Source organism: Brachycentrus maculatus, unplaced genomic scaffold, assembly GCF_059751285.1.
Source record: "Brachycentrus maculatus isolate JH-2025_06_01 unplaced genomic scaffold, ASM5975128v1 h1tg000085l, whole genome shotgun sequence".
In the NCBI taxonomy this organism is placed as follows: Eukaryota; Metazoa; Arthropoda; class Insecta; order Trichoptera; family Brachycentridae; genus Brachycentrus; species Brachycentrus maculatus.
In genome coordinates, this window is record NW_028280839.1 from 515,002 (window position 1) to 538,729 (window position 23,728).

At 33.1% G+C, this 23,728-nt stretch overlaps 2 protein-coding genes across 8 annotated transcripts in view; one reads left to right on the forward strand and one right to left on the reverse strand.

The window, feature by feature from the left end:
- Positions 1 to 4,877: 4,877 nt before the first annotated feature.
- Positions 4,878 to 16,349, reverse strand: PIG-B (phosphatidylinositol glycan anchor biosynthesis class B). The gene is made up of 10 exons (XM_088257592.1): positions 16,285 to 16,349; positions 15,617 to 15,905; positions 14,487 to 14,697; positions 13,602 to 13,746; positions 12,642 to 12,770; positions 12,190 to 12,342; positions 10,964 to 11,065; positions 9,904 to 10,089; positions 8,424 to 8,685; positions 4,878 to 6,778 (listed from the first exon to the last, which is right to left on the reverse strand). The coding sequence occupies exons 2-10, from the start codon at positions 15,878 to 15,880 to the stop codon at positions 6,677 to 6,679; spliced, it is 1,554 nt and encodes a 517-aa protein (XP_088113718.1). The 5' UTR covers positions 15,881 to 15,905; positions 16,285 to 16,349; the 3' UTR covers positions 4,878 to 6,676.
- Positions 16,350 to 17,255: 906 nt separating this feature from the next.
- The window catches only part of LOC148310918 (E3 ubiquitin-protein ligase TRIM33-like), a 54,295-nt gene continuing 47,822 nt past the window's right edge, over positions 17,256 to 23,728 (forward strand). For 3 of the 7 annotated variants that reach the window (XR_015837334.1, XM_088257594.1, XM_088257597.1), the window contains exon 1: positions 17,262 to 17,763. Coding sequence is in view for 5 of the 7 variants with exons in the window: in XM_088257594.1 (XP_088113720.1) it covers positions 17,626 to 17,763 (138 nt within the window). In the remaining 2 variants the exon portion in view is untranslated. Of the gene's footprint in view, positions 17,764 to 23,728 lie in introns of all 7 variants that reach the window. The other 4 variants (XM_088257593.1, XM_088257595.1, XM_088257596.1 and 1 more) reach the window with 2 other exon arrangements.

The following is a 23,728-nucleotide window of genomic DNA, read 5'->3' on the forward strand; positions in this document are numbered from 1 at the left end:
TTTACCGCAATGAAATAAGAATGGAAAAAAATGTAGGAAACTTTACAGTAATGTATCGATTTTTATTATTTACTGTATTGGTATGCCTGTTTTATGTAAAGAGCGCCAATTTTTGGCGCCAACCGTCGAAAGGGAAATTTCATTGGTTATTTAGTAACACCAACCCAGGAGGTATACATCAATAGTATAAAATACTGGTGTGTTTGAATATTCTGTATTCTTATTTTTTTTTATATATTTATAATTTATTTTTTATATTATTAGATAAAATTATTTCCAACAAATGGCTAGTCGTGGAAAGAAAAAAACTCAATTCAAATAAAACATCTTTATTTTTCCAAATATATTTTATCTTGTTATACTTTTGCACAAAAACCACACCAAAAAGTAAAATCCACACAAAAATATATTTTCAAATCATTTACATTGTCATTTCATTCACGAACACAACATTTAAGAATTATCTAAAAAATCATATTTAATTTTATAATATTTTTCATTGACATCAATTGCACTATAAATTCACAATCTTTTATAATATGTAGTAGAAAACGCTAAATGCTTGGATTTGACTATTTAATAAAATTATTGCTTTTATTGATAATACAAATGCAAGGGAGGAGAATAATTTATCTACGCTAATGTGAAAAAAAAACACTGAGCCAGTTGAAACAAGTCTGGACATGTCTTGAAGCATATTTTTCTTATTGTATTGAAGTATTACATACATAGTGCGCTTGTCCACTACCCAGAAATACACGAAATTATACCGTCCGGCACTTCAGTTAGCGTTTTAAAACGACGATTGGCTTGTGCTTTTGTCCATCTTTTTTCGGATCGGTGTGTGAACACGTTGCGCTTAAATTCGATCACGCTAAAGTGTCGTAGTGCCTTTCATTTTTCAAAACCGGACTGCCCGACAGTCAAATTCCGGGTAGTAGACAATCGCCCATAGTCTTATTAAAATGTGATTGTTACTGCCGAAGCTGGAGCTTCACACATGAACATGGGTGAAGTTTTTGGTTTCACCAATTTGGGTTTCAGTAACTCAACCCATCATAGAATACAAAATTATCTTCCATATTTTATTTCCTATTTGAATGTCTCATTAAAATTCTTATCGGGTGATTTCTCAGTGGTACAAACCACCACTGGTTCAATCAGATTTGGCAAACAATAAAAAAAATTATACATAAGGATGAAATCAATTGCGTTTTCAACTTATTTAAATCAAAGAAATGTATAAGTCAATATGTAAACTAAGTAAAAAATATCTTTATAACTGGCTTCTTTCTGACGTAGGTAGATAAATTAATGAATGCAAATTTACAAAAAAGTGTCATAAATGGCAAGTAATGCCACTAATTTTAAAAACATTTATTCAATAAAAATTATGATTTTTATATCATTGCTCCCAATGAATTTCATTTTTAAACAATACTGCAATAACTAGAAAGTATTGAATCGAAATAATTTTGTGGTGTTTTTTATTATATTTAGGAATCCCAAATCCAAATCTGTAATTTTCTTTATAAATTTATTTATTTTATTTTTTAAATATTTCAATTATTCATTGTGACGGCAATAAGGGTAAGGTTGTGATTCCGTGGTTAGTGTAGCGGATTCTTTATTGGATGTTAGATTCAAACCCCACTATGCTACCACTTGATTCGTATTTTCACAGAAGCTGCTAAGGCTTACCTATAAAATTAATTGAAATATTTGCATATTCAGAAGAACGCAAGATCAATACACAACTTGGATTCAACACACCAAAACCTTATCATAAAAACATGTTAAAAAATTGATAGTAGATTTTCGCACAGTATAATTTAATTTTTAATTTTAATTTCACTTGGTAAATACCACTATGTATTTCGTAAAATCTATTGTGACAATATTGTTGGAGCTCTGATAACTTTTAACATTTTTTTTAGATAAATATTTGCATTTTTATTATATACACAAATATTGCAATTTAATACTATTTTCGAAGGCCTAGTGGCTCATAATTAAAAATGGGGATCAAGCTGTGTGGAGTACGGTCGAATCTAGCACTAACCATGGGACCGCAACCCAAATATTTGATTAATTTATTGTAAGCAGCAGTGTAAATGCAACATAAAAATGAAAACTCTGTAAAGTTGACTAAATAATATATTATATACTATTTAATATAAGTTTTGTACCTTTCATTGTCATATTGGGAATAAAATAGTAGAAATGGCAAGTTCTAAACAACTACTACTGTACGGATTACATGAAACTAATTGGTTTCATTAAACTACATACGTTAATAATTCTGCTTCTAATAGACTTATATCTAATTACAACTTAAGTTCTAATTGCGTTCATAAAAAAATCTATGGGATAGTCAAAAATTATATTTTCACAGTGAGAAAGTTCAGTATTACTTAAATTAAATTAAAAAATATTTTTTGTATGTGGGGAGTAAGTTTTTTACAGTTATGGAGAAAGAGTGTGAAAACTGAAAAAAAATTAATGGAAAAATACGATTGTGATAAATTCATGCAGAAGTACTAAAACTGATAACTAATTTTAGTAATATTCAAATGTCAGTTTAGCCCAGTGACTACTAATGTGGTAGATTTACAACATTTTGAGTGTGTCCAAATACTTGTTCACAAAATCTGGATTATCTCCAATTACAGGAGTTATTTTCATATTATTTTTGACATCTCATCAAAGATGAAGAAGAATATGGAAGTCTGGGCATTTACGGGGCTGACGACCGTCATAAGCCTATGACGGTTGTCATAGGCTTATGACGGCTGGTTTAAGTGATCACTTTACACACGTGTAACATTCACCAATTCTACCCATTATTGACAACCACACTACTCAAATTCTTGGAAGTTCTGTATATATGAACCAATTTAAAAACCTTGTTCTTGAATCACTAGAACTCCACTAGAGACATCTATTGGTGAGATGTAAAGAAGCTTTAGAGACTTATTACTTTATTAGCTTTTGGTAGATTTAGTTTAAAACATTTCTGATTTCAAACAAATATCTGTTTTTTATTTAAGTAATCCCGGGGTTCGTAACCAGTTGCAGGGATTTATTAAAATTTACTAACAAATTGACAAATTAGACCATTCTCACCATGGAAATATAAAATTAATATTTTTATAACTATCCCCAATTAATAAAATAAAATACTATAGACGCAACGATACTGACAATAAACCGCCTAGCAATGTAGTATTTTCATAGATATTTTTTACCATAACCTCTTTACTTAGAAATGACATATTTTTAAATTTGTATCTTAAAAAATTTACAAAAAATTAGATTATTGTTGATCAAAAAACATCGACAATATTTTCTTTTTCTTTTTAGAGATATGAATAACTCATAGTAGTAACTTCAATCACGGTAATCTAAAGTTTGTATATTTTTTTGCATATAATTTTATATCAGCAAAGAGTTAAAAGTTGGTAATTTTTGTTGTTGAACATATTACATTACAATGCCCCCTAAATATATTTTACAAAACCCTTTTTTTTTCATTCAATAATAAAACATCTATAAGTACTATATTTACCTTGGACTCGCATAAAATTTTGTTAGAATTTCTTTAATTTAACATTGCAGTGAATTTAATATTTAATATGTATCCTTAACTATGCTTATTTTATTACATATAATAATATAATGTTATCAATAAAACACGATAAAAATATCAGTTCTTTATGATATTTAGACATGGTCTTTTAATGATAAATGAGCAATATAAAATGTTTTTAATTCTAGTATTAAAAATGAATAATATTGCTTGTTGTATTTAATATAAACTGACGTTTTAATCAAATTACTTCATAAAAAAAAATATATTTAAAAAATCCAACGAAGGCTTCATTGTTGGTCAATCAGCGTAAGACAAATATTTTTGTAAATTGACTTATTTCAGCACTCAAAAATTGAAAATAATTCACAATTGTAACGGTTTAAACCTTGAGAAAAAAATTAAAGTACTTTTTTAAGCTAAAACACAGTTAATTGAACACATTTTTCTTGTTTCTGATTATAGGGATATTATGCTGGTTTTAAAATTATTAAAACTAGGACCAGAGAATACTATTTAGTTCAAAAGATTGGATCGGTAAAGTCTTAAAAAAAATTTTAAGGCTTTTGAATCAAATTGCTTAGTTAATTAATTCATTACAAATTATTATTTTTTTATTAATGTAATGTAGGTTACATATCTGAATTGTAATACCATAGATCTTTGTCAGCAGAAGCATAAAACTTTTAAATTTGATATTGAGGTGATCACTTTCTGTAATTTAGGCATTTAAACAGATTATAATGTTGTATTTAAAAAAGCCCGCCTCTGTAGTGTAATGGTCAGCATGATCTGTTACCGTGCTGGAGGTCCCGGGTTTGATTCCCAGGGGGGGTCAAATAAATTTAAGTGATTTTTCACTCTTAATATTTATTCAATGTTACCCTGGACTGGTGCCTGAAGGGGAGGGCTGATCACCTTTCCTTCATGTGTTGACGATCAAGATAACACTGTGTTTATATGACGCAGTGCTTTATGCACCATCGGGTGCGGATAAGTGTTTGTTTGAAATTTTCACAGTGCGCGCATGAAATTTTTCCAAATTTGAACTGATAAAACAGAATGTAAGGGTTTTTCAAAAATATTTACTGACAAGGCGAACACAAAAAGTATGCAGAAATATATGTGTTTAGGTGGAGACTGACCGGAGCATTTCGTCATAACATTGCTGCGAGCATCACCGAGCGCTCGGCTCGGTGTACTGACTGCCTGAATGCTCGCATCGTAACGTGTTACGTTACGACAAAATGCTCCGGTCAGTCTCCACCTTTAACAATATCCATTTGAGTTTTTTTTTAAATGCAATATTTTGTGATTTTTATTCCACGCTGTTGCTTCAATTCATTATGCTAAAACTAATTCTCTACGAAGCTTAATGTCCAGCTTAATTTACAGTTCGGTGGATTATGTATAATTTGTCACCCAACACTAACCAAATTGGAGTGTCAATTGTTAGTAAATTATTTACAAATAACCACTACGGTTAAGTATAATACTCTCCTTTAAAATTGCCATGATTAATTTTTTTATTCATGTTTTATTTTATTTGAAAAAAACAGCTATAATATTTATACATTAAAATTCAGTCCAGTTCCTGTAATATCATCAAAATTTTGTTTAACTAGAATAGATTTTCCATATTAAAATATGTATATCATTGACAAACTTGTAATTTTTATATTAGAAAAACTAATGTGCGTTTGAAATAATTACATGATTTAAATTCAAGCCTAAATAATAATTTTATAAGCATGATGTAAATGTATAGATTATGTTGAGGTCTAGAGAATATGTTTTTTTTTTTATACTTAGGATTTAATGATTTCATTTCAATGAATTGCACACGTATTTCCTCATTAAATAACTTTTTTTATAACTTGTGGCTTGTGGTTTACTATCAAATCTGAATTATCAATACATACACATATATTTCAATTATATACAACAAAAAATATTTAAAATGGCAAGGTAAATTAGTGTATTATCAGTGAATTTGGGTACATTTTATATCAAGTTTAAATTTTCATGAGAAAAAAGTGTCAATGTAATATGGAAGACTCACGAGAACATGGGAATAAGATTCAGATACTTGAGCTCAGTCACAAGTACAAAAATTGTAAGATCTCGGTTATAGTGAACTAGAAAGCATCATAGTTATACATACTAATGTGTTCAGTGATATTATATACTGATAGTTATAACCACAACCGCATATCACTACTCTAGCAAAGCGAAAAAATAAGACAACATAAATAAGAAATTATAAAACAAAAATGACAATCATGGGTCTCATCCAAAGCTGACGTATTTCAAATTTACCATAATTTTTACCAGTATTTCAATTTTATTAGAACACGCATTTAAAGTGCTATGACTTTGAGTGGTTTTCTCCAAAACACATTTTAGTACTTCACTCTACATAACGAATATAGCAAATTTGAATTGAGATATTGTTCTCGCACATTCTACTAATGCTCGGTTTTAAATATAACCGGTGTCTGTTAGAGGGTGTTACTTGTCAAAATCGCAATTTGGTCCTAGCCAGTTTTGAAAAAGAACCCAAGATTACTTAAAATAAAATAATATATGTACCATTTCTCAAATTACAGACACATGGCAGAAAAACACTCCGTCATTATTTCTAGCAATATTTAGGGTATAAGAAAACAAATAAAAAAACATGTTTAACACTGATGATGACAAAGTTCTTGTCGAAACCGGTTGGACAAAAAATGTACCAATAAAAACGTGGTTAAATTTTATAAAAATAAAAAACATTTTAAAATCTAAATTTACCATACTATTTCTGGCAGGAAGACAGATGCGTTATTATGCTAGAGTAAAAATAATATAATTTTAAACCTTAAAGAATATATAAAAGTATTTTCTGCCATGTGACTACCAATTTTAACTTTTTTCAAAAAGAAGATAAAATAAATCCTTACATGAATTTATAATTTTTTATTTATTTATAAAACGCAGTTTGATAGAATCGGGTAAAAAATAATGCATAAATTTACGTCAAGATGTGAAATGATTGTTTGCGGGTAGTCTACCCTTGTACGGTACATGTCAGGCGACTTAATTTTACGATTGCACTTCTGGTTTCTTGGCAGCTGGTTTTTGGGTACCCCTGACTACACGTTCGTGTATCAAGACATTGCGTCCTTGTCTGTCGTCACAAAGATACTGCAAAAAAATACAGGCAAATATTAAACCAGGGATCGTAAAACATTTTAGAATAAATAAGGATCTGGTTACAAAAAACTGTGTCCACATACCAGTAAAAATAATGTTTTGGAATTAGACTGTTTTTTCTCCTCCTCAAGAATTTTTATTTACCTTTCATGTAATTTAATCTCATTTTGATACATTTTCGGCTCTGTGAAACTAGTAAGTCATTCACCAAAATCCCACAGTGTACTAATTTTATAATAATAAATAAAAAAAGTTATTTAAAACATAAACAAAAATCTAAATTTCTATTTGTAATTGCTTTTTTATACATGATTTTTTTTCAAATTCCGAAAGATTTATTTTTTAACTACCAAATATTTTATACAACATGAAAAAATCATAGAGTGACTAGAATTTTCTATTATTGTTCAAATTATGACAAAATTCAAATTATCTTCAATCAATTTAACAAGTTTTTCTGTATAAACTATCTAAAGCATAAAATGAAAATATATTTATGTATATATGTATTATGGTAGCTTAACTAAAATGTTCATATTGATGTCTTTGTTGCATTTTTTAAGATACGGTACAAAACAAAGACAGAAAGGTACAAAACGAAGAGACTCGCCAAATGGATTAATTGGTCACGTGTTGAGACAGGAGGGTTTCCTGCACCTGATAATAGAGGCAGGGGCGTGCATTCCACACAGGCAGAAAATCAGTATTTATCCTAACTTACATAAAAATGTCATAAAAATCAGTACCTACCCCTCCTTACTAAGTAGTACCTATATTACCTTATTACCTACCTCTACTGCCTACCCTAGTTAATTCTCTGTGCACGCCGCTGAATAAAGGGAACGATCGAGTGAACAAACGCCAGAGGACGCCCACGCTGCGAATATCTTAGCCTAATTTCACTAATTGATTCGGCAGTCACTTTGTGGTAAAGTCTATCCATTTTTAATTAATGTTTTGCTTAGTAAATACCACTATTTCTTAAAATCTACTGTGACATGGGTTTTTATGCATTCCGCATCATTTTCAAACGGCGTTTGAAAATGATGCGGAATGCATCGAAACACGTGTCAGTAGATTTTAAGAAATAGTGGTATTTACTAAGTAAAACATTTTATTTATTGTTTCGGCATTAACTTTGTGGTAAGACATGTTACAATGATTAAAGAAAACACTTGTTTTTATACCACTTGAGTTTTATTAAAGACTACTAGTTTCGGAAGCTAAACTTCCATCATTCAGGCCTGTATAATAACTCAAATATAAAATATAAAACTGTTCTATAAAAAAGGAGAGGGGAAAGTTAGAGGGAGGGGGTTAGTCAAGGGGCAGAGTTTGAAAACAAAGGAAAAATGGAAAGCAAAGGTGGAGAATTTCGAAATATATATTATTAAATAAATTATTATTAGAATTTAGGTTTTTTTGGATGTCTAAATTTCCTTAATAATTCATAATTTGGCCTTTATGTGGAACAAGTAAAACATTAATTAAAAATAGATTTATATGGACATGGGCTGTCCAACGTATGAGGAGCAGAAGAGGGTTTCGCACAATAGACCGGAATGGCGAAGGAGGAGTCATTTTTTGCTGCAGACCGGATTGAGATCACAGAAGACAAAAAAAAATGCAATGTTACCTCAGAGTTGAAGAGCGTATGCACGGGGTTATAGTAAGCCAGGATGTTCCCGATCTGCGGCACCAGCTTGTCGAAGGTGACCAGGTGCGAGGGCAGCTTGGACTTCTTGCCGTTCTCGCCGACCTGCTGGTTGAGGTACTCCCGCTGGAACCAGCGCTGCGGCTCCTCGAAGAACTGCTCCGCCTCGTCGCGGTAGCCGGCCTTGCCGCTCAGGTTGGGCTCGCAGGTCAGGAAGCGGACGGGCACATTGGCGTGCAAGTGGCTGCAGTCGTAACAATTTAATGAAATTTTTTCAATACAATAAAATTTAATCAATTTTGGAAATTCTACGTATATTTTGAAAGCTACAATTCTAAAAGAAATTTGTAATTTTCACAAAACTATTTGATTTTATTTAATATTAAATCTGAACACAAAATTATAACCAAAAAAATAGCATTGTCAAATTGTTATAAAGATTTTATTGAAAGGTTTTCATATTTTCTCTTTTCTTCTTCTTCTTTTTTTATGGCTTTACACCCTTCTAGAGTGTTCTAGCCGCCGGTGTCGAGTTTTTATTTATTTACACGTTTTACATTTGAATTTAAAATATTAGTGTTCCTGCTATTGGGTTAGTTTTATTAGTAATATTAATTTGATTAGTGAGATATTTTTTATTTATCACGGTAAAAATTTATACAATATATCTCCCTCAGTATCTGAGGAACCCTGGTTCTCCCAGATAGCTCTAAACAAGTTCGAGACAACATCCAACTGCAGAATACGAATAAGCCAATGCTGTTGCAGTTCTCACTTGTTTAGAATACATGTCCGGGATACTGCCATGTGTGAATGTCGTCTTGATGAGCCATGTGTGAAGACCTAGATCACATGTTCTTTGGGTAACCGTTAAATGATAGCTACCCTTTGGGTATCCGTTAACGGTAGCAGAGCTTGCTGACCATTACACTACGGAGGCGGTCAAAGGTTGAGATATTAGTAGGAAATGGAATGTCAATGTGGAGAAGTCTGAAAGAAAGTTATTTCAGACCTCCCCACATTGACATTCCATTTCCTACTAATATCTCAACCTTTGTCCGCCTCCGTAGTGTAATGGTCAGCACGCTCTGCTACCGTTCTGTAGGTCCCGGATTCGATTCTCAAGGGGGGTAAAATAAATATAAGTGATTTTTTCACTGTTGTATTTATTCAATATTACCCTGGACTGGTACCTGAAGCGGAGGGCTGATTACCTTTCCTTCATGCGTAAACGATCAAGATAACACTGCGTTTATATGACGCAGTGCCCTATGCACCATTGGGGTGCGTATAAGGGTTTTATTATTTTTTATTATTATTATTATTAACCTCCCCTAACAAACTCGTATGTAAAATTATTTGTAATTTTCTTAAAATTAATTACATATATCAATTTGTAATGTTGTATAATTTTCTCTTTTAAAAAAATGTCAATAATCATTTGAAAATAACGGCCTCCTACCTGTACAGAGGTGTAGAATGACAGGGCATCAGGAACAGTATGGAGGTGTTGGAAGGATGCTTGTTGGCGATCTCTCTCAGGATGGGCATGGCATCTAGCACCCCCCTTTGGTGGACCAGACTAACGTATCCAATCGGAATAATGTTGCCAAAGAACAAAAGGGCAAACACCAGGTACACGTACAATCTGGAATATAATTCAATCATTAGTAATCTGTATTTCAGCAAACACATGATATTTTGGTATTTTGAGCTAAAATGGGTTTGAAAATTTATTTATTTATTTTTATTTCATCATACAAATAAATCACAAATTACAATAATATGCCCCTCATTGAGTTTCCCATGCCGAGGGCATATTTTACAATACTTATTTTATAAAAAAAGAAATTTTTATAACATGCAATCAAATACGACATGGTTGATGACGCAATCTATTTCAGATCTAACCACTTCCATTATCCATTTATGAATAGCTCTTTAATATATAGCGTTTATTTTAATTATGGATTATGGAAGCAGGTTGTAAACTTTATTTCTAAATAATCAAAGCTATTTTAACCAAAAGAGGTATGTGTTAGGTTTTGTTTGACGTGTTTCCGTGTTTTGAATCTTGAAGTTCTATGTACGTTTACATAAAGTGCGTTAATTGTGATTTTTGTGCTTTATTTGTTATACCTAAATAAGTAATAATCTGTAATAACAATATTTATGTTTCGGAAGACCCTTTTATACACATATGTATATGCTTCAATTGATAATGTCATTCACATTTTTTATGCAAACTTTACATTAAAAAAGTGGCGGGCCTGCACAGGAAAAGAGTCTCGTCCAACAGAGAACTGTGGAAGTCCAAGAGGGGGCCTTTGTTCAATACTGGACACAAGAAGAAGGCTGAAGTAAATGAGTGAGTATGTTTTTCACAAAAAAAATCCACTACATACAATGTTTTGAACAAAAACATTATTAGGGGGACCAAAATTACATATTTTTGGAATTGTGAGAATGTTGGAATTGTCGTTGATGGAATTAGGCAGGTTTTGCTGCATTAATGAACCTACCCTCTCGCCCTTCTGCTCCATCGCGACAAAGTATCCTGAGTGATGTAGATGGCGATAGGCACCAGTGACAAGATGAACCGGAACTCCTTATGAGGAAGAAAACTGAAAACACAAAATTCACTTCATAAATAGGAGAAACTGGTAATATCAACACCATTTAATCTTTCCTTGAACTTGAAAGTGGTCAGGTTAGGAGTCGTAATAATCGGCGGGTATGTACGAGGAGATGCACGAATGTGGAAGAGGCGAAGAATGTTTGCAAAGACAGAGTGGTGTGGGGTTCTATTCCCTCTGCCTACCCCTGCGGGGAAGCGGCGTGATGGTTAGTTAGTTAGTTTTTAATCTTTCCCTTACAGTGCTAAAATACTTCCGCGTGCAATAGTGGTATGTATTTTGTACACCATATGAAAATGTGATTTAACTGCCCTATACATACGAACGTACGTGATACGCGCGGTTTTTCTTCAACATTCTGCGCTAACCTGTATGACCTATAAAAGATATCTGTGCCAAAAATATTTAATGCATACCGGATACACTGACAAATTTTTGTCAGGTTTCATACCTGACAATATCTTGTGACAACAAACGTTGTGATTTTTTTGCTTGTTTATAAAAAATATGCCTGAAAATAACCCGAAGGTAGGGTGGTTAAAAACGGAAAAATGCGAATATTCCTAAATGTCACTTATTAACCATACACATTCCAATGGGTAAAAATTCATTTATTCTCTGCTCCACATGCTGTTGTGATAGACATGACTGAAAAAATTTGAGCTAGCATTTTAACTTAATAATACTAATGAAGAAAAAAAATGAATGACATTCGACATGGGACCTACGAGGCAAAAAACAATGTCGAATGAGATTCGACATTGGGCCGGTAAGGGTTAATGTACATTTACAAAGATGTGGGGAGGAGTTCACGGCCTAACACAGATATGGCATACTATGCAAGTCTTCCGAAACGACTAAATGAAAAAATGTTTTTATAGTTTTTAATAGTAATTTTCTTCCTGGCTACATCTCAACTTATCGTCTTTGTAGACTGCTGGGGTCAGCTCTCCTCGTCCTCAGGTTGTAGGTCCTTCTGTCCTGGACAACGTCACCTAGGCCATGCCTTGTTATCTTTCTGCAGCATCCATGAATTTTTTGGTCTTCTTCTAGATATCTTTCGAGGAGTTTCCTCTAGATAGTTTTAAGTAGTAATATTTAGTGTTAATTACCTGTAGATTGCAATGGTGAACAATATAACGAACATCAGTAAGAACTGCGTCTTGAATGCCTTCCTGTCGCGGATCACCTCCATTCCGGAACACAGAAATGGGATGAGATTAATTCCCATTACCGTCGGAAAACCGATTGTATAATACCAATGCCTGCAAATTAAAAAAAAATTGGTAAATACAAGAATGTCTGATTTCGTAGTGTGGTGGTTAGCGCACTTGGCTAACTTGCCGCAGGTCTCGGGTTGGATTCCTAAAGAGGTCAAAATAAACAGAGGTGATTTTTCACTCTAATAACTCCCTGGACTGGAACTTTGAGCGCAAGACTAATCACATTGCCTTCATAAAATTGACCTTTAAGATAATACTGCTTCAGTACGATGCAATCCAATATGCTCCATTGGCTGCGGTTAAGGGTGAGAAAAAAGGAAATCAGGAAAAAAAAATCTTACCATGGTTGACTTCCGTAAAAGCTTCCGATTTCATTGAATACGTTTATCTTCAAGAATTCCCATGGGGTGAAAATCAGCTCACCGTGGAGGTAGGAATCCAGGAGTGTTGACAATCCCAAAATCGATACACTGAAAAATAGGAATATTATAAGAGCATGAAATATGTAATAAAATTAAGCACCCTTGAAGTAAAATGTGTTATGTCCGCATCCCTGGTGTAATGGTTAGCGCATTTAGCTACCGTGCTGTAGGTCCCGGGTTCAATTCCAAGGGGGGGAGGGGTAAAAATAAATATTAATGATTTTACACTCTAATATTTATTTAATATTACCCTGGACTGGTCGGAGAAGCGCGGGAGTGATCACCTTGCATTCATAAAAGTAACGTCAAGATAACACTGTGTCAATACAATGCAGTGCCCTATGCACTATTGGGTGCGAATAAGGGTTAGAAGAAAAGTAAAATAATTGAAATTTCACCCACATGCATATTTGTTGAACTTGTATATATTATAATAATGTGATTAATTACATATCGCTCACTCCTTTCAAGAACGTCATAAATCAAAAATTGTCAATTTTTAGTTTTGCGTGTTTTCGGAATGCCCAGGAAATGTACTATATCCCAGCAAAAGAGGCATATTTTTAACTTAATATTTACCCGCTACAGGGCAGAAAGTGTTGTTTTTGCATTTTGAGGAAAAAGTATTGTTTAATTATTTTTTTTTATATACTAAATATTTTTCAAATAGAGAAAAGGTTTTACCTACAATGATCTGTTGCACAGTAAAAAGTTCAGTAAGTGGCTTGATATTTATTTTTGATACATTGTGTTATATTTTTAAACTTTAAAAACGTTCTCCTGAAAAATCAAGTTTTTTGATTTATGACGTTCTTGAAAGGAGTGAGCGATGTGATTAATTACATATGCTAAATTGCAGTATTCAAAGTGTGAATTTACCTGATGGGAATGTAGTAGAGAGCGATAAGACGTTTCTTGTTTTCGGCATTGGCAATGTGGTAAATACACAAAGGGAACCAGATAATGGCTGCCGTGGGCCGAACTGCGCAAGACATGACCGCCAGGCACAGCCAGCCATTGTCCTCTGCAAAAAGAGAAAAACAATATTAACATAACTAAATAATTCATTTGCAATCCCGATTTAATGCTCGGATAACATTTTGTATAGCCTATTTCAATATAAATAGAAAAATATATAAATGATCAGTGTAAAAAATTTGCAAAAGTTAGTAACCATTTATATAGAGTAAATATATGAGAGAATACCCTTATTTTTAATAAGTTTTCTGTAATTTTCAACCGAGGGTTTTGAATTTTTAGCGGAGGGCTGATCACCTTTCCTTGATGTGTTAACGATCAAGATAACACTGCATTTATATGATGCAGTGCCCTATGCACCATTGAGGTGCGGGTAAGGGTTTGAAGTGAAATAAGATTTTTGTAAAGAAATCTTATGAAAAAAACATGAGGACTTCTTACCTACTTTTTGAATAATAACCCAAAGGTATGGCGGTTAATGGCAGTTTAAAAGAATTCTTCTTCTTTAAACCCTTATCCGCACCCCAATGGTACATAGGGCACTGCATATAAACGCAGTGTTATCTTGATCGTCAACACATGAAGGAAAGGTGATCAGCCCTCCGCTTCAGGTACCAGTCCAGGGTGATATTGAATAAATATTAGAGTGAAAAAATCACTTATATTTATTTGACCCCCCCCCTGGGAATCGAACCCCGGACCTCCAGAATGTTAGCCAAGCGTGCTGACCATTACACTATGGAGGCGGACAGTTTAAAAGGATAGCCCCACAATACGAGTACTTACTGGGATGCCCAGGCCGGAATGGGAACCTGGCCAGAGCTAAGGTGATCAAGGCCGCCTCGGTGCTGTTAACGAGTGTTCTTGTCGCAGTGTAAAACCAGAACCACTGGGTGGTAAGCAGGAACAGGGCCCACTTGTGTTTTCCACTCCACTTGTAGAGCGCGTAGTCAGCGGCACTGCTCAGCAAGGCTTGGAGAATGCGGGGCACTAGTATCTGACAAAATACACAAGATTTTTTTACGTATTCATATTTGGGCACTTTAAAGTCTTCATGAAAATCTCTTATTTTAATCGCCGCGTGCAATAAGGGTAGCCCCTGCCCAAGCATTTTTATGAAATATTCACGCGACTTGCTACCGACGCGTAGCTGTTATAATACTATTGTCATAAATCATAATAATATTTTGAATACTATTGTCATAAATCAGTGTAATCCAATAGCGAAATGCATCACAATCACCGCTCCTGAATGGAACCAGTGGGTATTGAACGACGCAAATCCGCGGTCCCGTAAAGGACTACTGAGCGGCTAAAGGTTGATAAAATATAATAAAAACCAGAAAAAAATAAGTTAAACTAGCAATACACAACGGAGTCCTGGTTCCAACCCTAATATATGGAAGTGAAGCATGGAGTTGGCAAAACAAGGATAAAAGTAGACTGAATGCAGTTAAAATGCGATCTCTCAGAAGAATGTGCGGCAAAACAATGTATCATAGATGTTCGAATGCTGAAATAAGAAAAGAGTGTAAAGCTAAGATAAGCATTATCAATGAAATTAAGAAAAGTGTTTTGAGATGGTTTGGACATGCGGAACGTATGAGTGAGGAAAGAATGGTAAAACAAATTTACGAAGCGAACGTAGTTGGAAAAAGGAGCAGAGGAAGACCGAGAAAAACTTGGCACAATTAGGTATGTCAAATACTTGAAAGCCGGAATAAGCCAGTCAGAATAATCGGCGGGTGTGTATGTAGAAATGCATGAACGCGGAAGAGGGGAAGAATGTTTGCAAAGACAGAGTGGTGAGGCGTTTTATTTTCTCTGCCTACCCCTGCGGGGAAGCGGCGTGATAGTTAGTTAGTTAGAAAAAATCATTTAAATGAAATCATAACATAAAAGTATATATATCTTACCAGGAGTTCAGGATAATCGATGGTTAACAAATCCAAAATCTTATAGACGCCGGCAATAAGAGCCGGGTGTAGATAGCTTCTTATTCCATTGCTCCATTCCCAAGTTAGGTGTCCGTAGCCAAATACGAGTTTGTGAGCAACTTCCAAGCTCTGCCAATACTCGTCAGGCACATACCAAGTCTGCACCAGGAAAACCGACGCCAATCTTACGGCTATTATGAAGCCGATAACATTGAAATGCGTCAAGTTCGACACGACGCCCATCTTAACGAGCAAATCAACTAAAAACCTGCAATGAAAACAAAGTATAAGAATGCATATTACCTGTAATTCAATATCGTTTACCTCGACACAGTTTAACGCTCATAACTGTAACATAAAACTTAACAGATTAACTATCAGACGAGAAAACTAAATGACTTTATCGTATATCAATTTTTAAAATGTTTAATATACTGCAAAAGTTATTTTTTCTTTCGATAAAAACAACTAAAAATAATCTCCCACGACGAAAGTTTTGAACACTAAATCGTGAATTAAAAACTGAAGAATTTAAAAAATTATGACACGCGTAACAATTTTATGAACATGGAACATTATTTACAGAGGTCAATGTTAAATTATGTCAATATTTGTAACTTATTTTTAAATAACTTCATAACTCTAACCTAAAATCACCTACGCGACAAATCACGACAATTTTTCGAAGCGTCGTTTTTTTTATTGTATGGACACTGCTGACACCTTGAGGAATAATATTATCTTTTATTGTCTATAGTAGCTTTTTTATTGTCTTTGATTACAAAATACTCCTCAATACCCAGTGGGCTACTCAATATCAATTCGATCAATAATTAACTAAAACTGTTCGTGTAACGTTTGGTATGCAATTAATTTCTTTTAAATTTCATAAAACATATATTTTTTCATAACGTCAAAAAAAAATCCATAAGGGCATATCTGTGCGAGAATATACAATATAATACAATAAATAATAAAATATAAAGCAAATTGTAAAAAGGTGATAATGGATATTCATATTTGCTAATGCTACTCGAAAAGGCTATTGGTATCCTAAACGTGAAAGATACCGATATCTCTAGAGATATCGGTATCTTTCACGTACGGAAGTGCGTGCCGCTTTAGTAATTTGAAAATAATTTGTTTGGCATTCAAATTTAGCTGAGCAATTACTAAAATTAACTTTATTTGTATTTGTTTTTAAATATAATTGTGATTGCAATATGAAAAAGTAGTGCATATAAAATAACGAAAGATGACTAACTTTACATAAAAGTCGAAGTTTAAAAGTCAAAAGCACAAATTAAATATTTTAACAAACTTTCTTTTCCTAATCTTTTGTGTTTACGTAAAGATAAAGGACGAAATGTATTAACAGTAAATTTAATTAAATGTACATTTGAATCTTCTATTTCCCCCCTTTCATAAATAAAACAACCGTCTGATTTGTACGCAGTTTTGTGTCAGATCCATGTATTCGGAACTTTGAAAAAGAAAAATGCAAATGGGAAACTCGCGTGTGAAAACTAACATCGTTCCCGCCGTGCAACAGCATAATTCTTTGAGCATCCATAGATATAATAATAAAAAAGTACTTTCATAGACTAACGAACAGCTTGATTTCAATGGCGTCCGAAGCTGTCGTTTTTTGCCGTGTCTGGTCGGCGATCCGTCACCGACGGTATTTTCGATAAAGTTTTTCGGTTTGTTGAAATAACATTTTATTAAATTAACACTCTGTTTTGTCTGTTAGACGTGCAATAATAATTAGCATAATTCGAAGTTGTGCGAGTGAAAGTTTTCGAAAGTGTAGCCACGATTTTTTCCCTTCGGATCTCGACATTTTGTTTTCCCGGAAAGCCTTAATACACATTTCATTTATGGCTTTTTGCGAAATTAAATATTGTGTTGGTGTTTTAACCGAGCTGACGGGGTTTTCGATGATTTTGAACGGTTTTCAACGGACCACCTAACGTGAAATATTCAGAATGGATAATATAAACCATTTGCAACCCTCGAGTGAAGAGTTGGAGCAGTCCCTTATGGATTTAGAGCCACTTTTGAATGTACCAATCAAGGAAGAAATTCTGGAAGAGAATCAAGAAAACCACATTGCACAAAATGATGTAAGTGTCCTTTTTTATTTCCTTCTAACTTAAATTAATGTTGTCATATTAAGCGATTTCATTGAATTCTGTCATCGATATAACCTTCGTGCCAAGTCTTAAAATATAAATTGAAATCATTAATATGTAACATATTTAAAGCAGTTTTTTTATATTTATTGCAATTGTATCTATTGAGTAAGTATTGTTTCTGAAATTTTTAATGCATACTCTTGCATTTTCACTTAATTATAATGTTAGTAGGTATTTCTTTTGTTTTTAAGTATGCATATAATGTAAAACAACTTGACATCATTTCAAATAAATAATGTGTTATATCAGTAAATATTTTGATGATGTTGTGAAAATTTAACCTTGCTATTTACTTCTAACAAGAGATTCTTTAAAAAAACTTACATGGTTTGTGTAAACAGATTATCCTTGAACGAAATAACATTAATGAGTTGTAAAAGTAAGTGAAAGAAGAAGAAAAAAATCAAAATATAATAATCAATGTCACAATATTGACCCATTGCAGTGTGTTATATCTGGGAAACTGTATTCCATTACTTTATAAATTTATTTACTTCATAAATGAGACATCTGATACAAAGCGTTGCCCAAATTTGATCATATCAACTTGAATATTGAAAAGTACTTAACAGCCTTACCTTATTGAACTAACTAACCAACTAAATAACCATCACCCCGCTTTCCGCAGGGGTAGGCAGAGAGAATCAAACGCCACACCACTCTATCTTTGCAAACATTCTTCGCCTCTTCTACATTCATGCATCTCCTCATACATACCCGACGATTATTACGACTCCTGACCCGGCCGCTTTCAAGTATTTGACATACCTGATTATGCCAGGTTTTCCTCGGTCTTCCTCTGCTTCTTTTTCCAACTACATTCGCCACATAATTTTTTTTAACCGTTCTTTCCTCACTCATACGTTCCACATGTCCAAACCATCTCAACACACCTTTCTTAATTTTATCGATAATACTTATCTCAGCCTTGCATTCTTTCCTTATTTCATCATTCAAACATCTATCAAACATCGTTTTGCCACATATTCGTCTGAGATATTCATAAATATATATTTTAACAAAAGAGATAAATATTTGTGTTTTTATTATTTATAAAATTATTTCAATTTCATACTATTTCTGTGAGCCTTGGCGGCTCATTAAAATTGGTATCAAACTGTGATAGAGTAGGTTTGAACCAAGAAGCCCTGACTCCAAGAGTCCACGACACTAACCACCGGACCACAACCCGACACATTGTGTACACTTCATGTATATAATCACCCACCAGGAATCCTTTAACATATTTTCACATATATTACATAGATCAGCGAGATACTGTGATATTGACTGTCTTTGAGTTTTATTGGCGTTTTTGCAATTATTTTTTGTCTGTCTTTATGTGTTAAAAAACCTACTTTATGGTACATACATAGAGAAAAAATTAAAGAAGGGTTTCAAACGTCCAAAAAACAAAAGTCAACTATTACAAAACAAATGAAATATGAATCATACAAGTACCTATGTCAAAAAAATGATCAATAAACAAAATTGAAAGACCTTATAAAATTTCATTAATTGATTCGGCAGTCACTTTGTGGTAAAATCTATGCATTTTTAAATTAAGTTTTGCTTGGTAAATACCACTATTTCTTAAAACCTATTGTGACACGTGTTCCAATGCATTCTGCATCATTTTTAAACACTGAAAATGATACAGAATGTATCGTTACACGTGTCACAAAAGATTTTAAGAAATAGTGGTATTTACCAAGTAAAACTTACCTTAATAAATATTAGCCGGTAATGGAAAATACGTTTGTTACGAATTGTAATGAGAACAAGTATTTGGACACACTCAAAATGTTGTAAATAAATTATCTGGTCAAATCATAAGCTTAAATAATAAAAATGAAAATGTTATTTTCTGGCGTTTCTCATGTGTGTAATTATAATCCAGGATTCGGATCTCACATACTAATATAAGAGTTTCTGCTTAGTAAAAAGCTTCTTCACATCTCACCAATAGATGTCTCTAGTGAAGTTCTAGTGATCTAATGGGTAGAATTGGTGAATGTTACACGTGTGTAAAGTGATCACTTAAACTAGCCTATGATGGTCGCCAGCCCCGTAAATGCCCAGACTTCCATATTCTTCTTCATCTTTGATGAGATGTCAAAAAATGATAAAATTGTAATGACATTATAGCAACTCAATGATGTCTGAGGACACCAATTTTACAATTGTTGCCGTCCATCAGAATTTCGGTTGTGCAGTTGGTCGGATATGTACGACAACAGCACAGATTTGATAGTGGTCTGCCGCTCTCTGTAGTTGTACAGCACTAATTAGTCTTAGTGTAGGAAATTCTAGTCGGCTAGGTTGTCGTACGTTCCCTGACTCCCGTCCTCAGTCTGTGTAAACACTTCTGCATTCTCCATTCTTATGTCCGTTTATCAGTGGCGTGCACAGAGTTTTTAATCAAGGTCGGCAGCAGGGTTGGGTAAGGATAAGGCATAGTAGGCACTGGTTGTGTTTCTATATGGAATGTGAGCAATCCAGGGTAGGCACTGCTTTGCTGCCTATAAAGAATGCATGCCTCTGCCGTTTATATCAGCAATTCCCAAGGTAGACGATACTGCCCATTATGGACAGGTCTAGGAAGCGTTAGAGGCCCAAAAAGAAGTGGGCAGTATATATTGTATCCTCCCCTATAGATATCTCGAAAAAGAACAAAAATGGACAGTGATTTAAATCCTGAAAGTAATTTTCTTGGTTATTATTATCGTCGTTTAAGCACTGCTTATCGGACATTTTAGACATCATTCAATACCATCAACATCAGCTCTTATGATGGACGCTGCAATGCATTTCAAAACATTAGCGATAAGTGCTAACTGTAGCTTTCCTTAGTATATAAAAAATATCATATTTTAATGTTCATTATATAATTATTTTTCATCTTTTGACCCTTTTCCTAACTCCACGGTGCATAGGGCACTGCATCCGATTGATGCAATGTTAACTTGATTCTTAATTGCATAAATACTAAATAATCAGGTCTGCAATTCAGGTACCAGTCTAGGTTTATATGAAATAATCTCAGGAACCTCAGACAGGAAAAAATAGGGATGCGAACAAAATTAAGAATAATAAAATAATACTGAATGTGACTGAAAAGTAGCTATCTCTCTTGCATTTGGTAAAGCACCAAGGGCAGTTTTGTGGCTCAATCAGGAATAGTGTTGTACCAATAAGGTTAACTTACAATAACATATATCGCTCACTCCTTTCAAGAACATCATAAATCAAAAAACTTGATTTTTCAGAACGTTTTTAAAGTTTAAAAATATAATACAATTTATTACATATAAGCATCATGCCACTTATTGAACTTTTTACTGTGCAACAGATCTTTTTAGATTAAACCTGAAGGTTTTTTCTCCATTTGAAAAATAACTAGTTTTTTTTTTTTTTATTAAACAATACCTTTTCTTCAAAATGCAAAAACAACACTTTCTGTCCTGTAGCGGGTAAATATTAAGTTAAAAATATGCCCCTTTTGCTGGGATATAGTACATTTTCTGGGCATTCCGAAAACATGCACAACTGAAAATTGACGATTTTTGATTTATGACGTTCTTGAAAGGAGTGAGCGATATGGAGTATATGGATGTATAAAAATGCTTAACCTTTTTGCCCTTTTACTATCCGTATGTAATTTCATTAATTGAATCGGCAGTCACTTTGTGGTAAAATCTATCCATTTTTAATGAATGTTTTACTCAGTAAATACCACTATTTTTTTTACTTACCACTATAGTGGTATTTACTAAGTAAAACATTCATTAAAAATATCCATATGTACTTATGTGTGATCGTATGTGAGACTGAGGACTTTTCATATTCATGAATCGAGGTTTTTCTTACAATATTTTTGTTATTATTATAAAGTGAGGAATACCATTTATATTTTGTATTTTAAAAGCATTGTTAACTTTATGGGATGGTAATAATTTTTAATGTTTTAAGTGTTTTTTTTTTTAAAAGGGTATTACACAAAGTGAACGATGAATGATAAGGAGAGTGTTTTAATACCATTTATGACTCATTGTAACATAAAAAGTTTTTGTATTTTTTTTCTAATAACTTTAATCTTTATAACCATCGTGGATTTTTGTCCGCCTCTGTAGTGTAATGGTCAGCATGCTCGGCTACCGTTCTGGAGGTCCCGGGTTCGATTCCCAGGGGGGTTTAATAAATATAAGTGATTTTTTCTCTCTAATATTTATTCAATATTACACTAGACTGGTAACTGAAGTGGAGGGCTGATCACCTTTCCTTCATGTGTAATCGATCGAGATAACACTGCGTTTATATGAAGCAGTGCCCTATGCACCATTGGGGTGCGGTAAGGGATTTATTTTTATTTTTATTAACCATCGTAGAAGAAAATTTCGAGAATGGCTTGTATTCAAAGCTTGAGAAAAGAAGTAGCATAATTTTTTCCAAAAAAAATCCTAATTAATAATTGAAGACCATGCATCAAAATTCATAAATGTCCATTTTTGCATTTTCACTTTGATTTTATTTTTGTACACTTTGCCTTTATTTTTTATGTTTTAAGTGCTAAATTGACATGTTTTTTGATTATTTCAATGAGCATACACTTCTGTTACAAATATGAAATTTGGGATCATTTAATTTTCTAATAATTTATTTAATTAATATTTCTCTACCTATTTTTATCAGTATATAAATTTTAGGCGTGATATTCTTTCGCCCGCAACTGTATTTTCTTTAAACCCAGGTAAAATTTAACGTATTTTTTTTCTGCTTAAAATGCCGTTTTTGTATTGAAAATATAAGTTTTTATTCGAAACAAATGTATGATTTTGAAAAAGAGTTCTTGAAAGGTAAGGAGTTAAAAAATGATATATTTTTTTCAATACATATGTATATTCTATAAAAATCAAATTCCAATTCATATTTTTTTTTAATGTGCGTGGAGACACGTCTGGCCCTTCGCGCAGATGGTCGCTTACTGAATTGTATGTTTGCGAGTACTCCCTTAATAAAATAATTAATATAATAATAATATTACTGGGCACATAAAAAATATGCAAATAAATATCCATGCTGCACTTTGAGCATTGTATTTTTTTCTGTAAGCTTTTTTGTGCGTTCCTCTAAAATCATTACTTTTGCCATAAAAAACTAATATTTTTTTGTAAAGTGACACTATTTAGTGCAATGTACGGGCGAATTCATTCGAAAACAATTATTTTTATTACTTTGATTGCAGTTGACCAGGCTTTGATGTTACTGGGGATTAGTTAGTTAATGGGAATTAATCTCCTCGATGTTTGATGCTGTATGGCTGCCATCGAAGCTTTCTCCGCGTTTAAATAGATTCCCCTAGATATTTGCAAATAAAGTCTGTAATTTTGCGCATATATAAAAGTACAGTAAACCCGATATAACGTTGAGATAGGTACCGCGTTATCGGAGGTAACTTTTATATGGGGTTAATGTTTTAAAATTATATTGCAATTTTAAAATACTCGTTTCAGCCATTTCTGCTGGTTAAAATATACATAAACAATTAAAAACATTAACCCCTTCTAACGTTTTCTCCGAGAACGCGGTGCCTATCTCAACGTTTTAGGGGGGTTTACTGTACTGTGAAATGGTTAATATTCAAAAAGTTCTGAAAAAGTTTTAATAGTTCTAAAGGCAAAATCTGATAAAAGTGCATAATTTATACAGTATAACGACCTTGTCAATACAGTGTAATAGTGGTGTAATCTGTATTCCGTGTATCTGTTCGCCTCCGTAGTGTTATGGTCAGCATGTTAGGTTACCGTTCTGGAGGTCCCGGGCTCGATTCTGAGGGGGGTGGGTCAAATAAATATGAGTGATTTTTTCACTATAATATTTATTCAATATTACC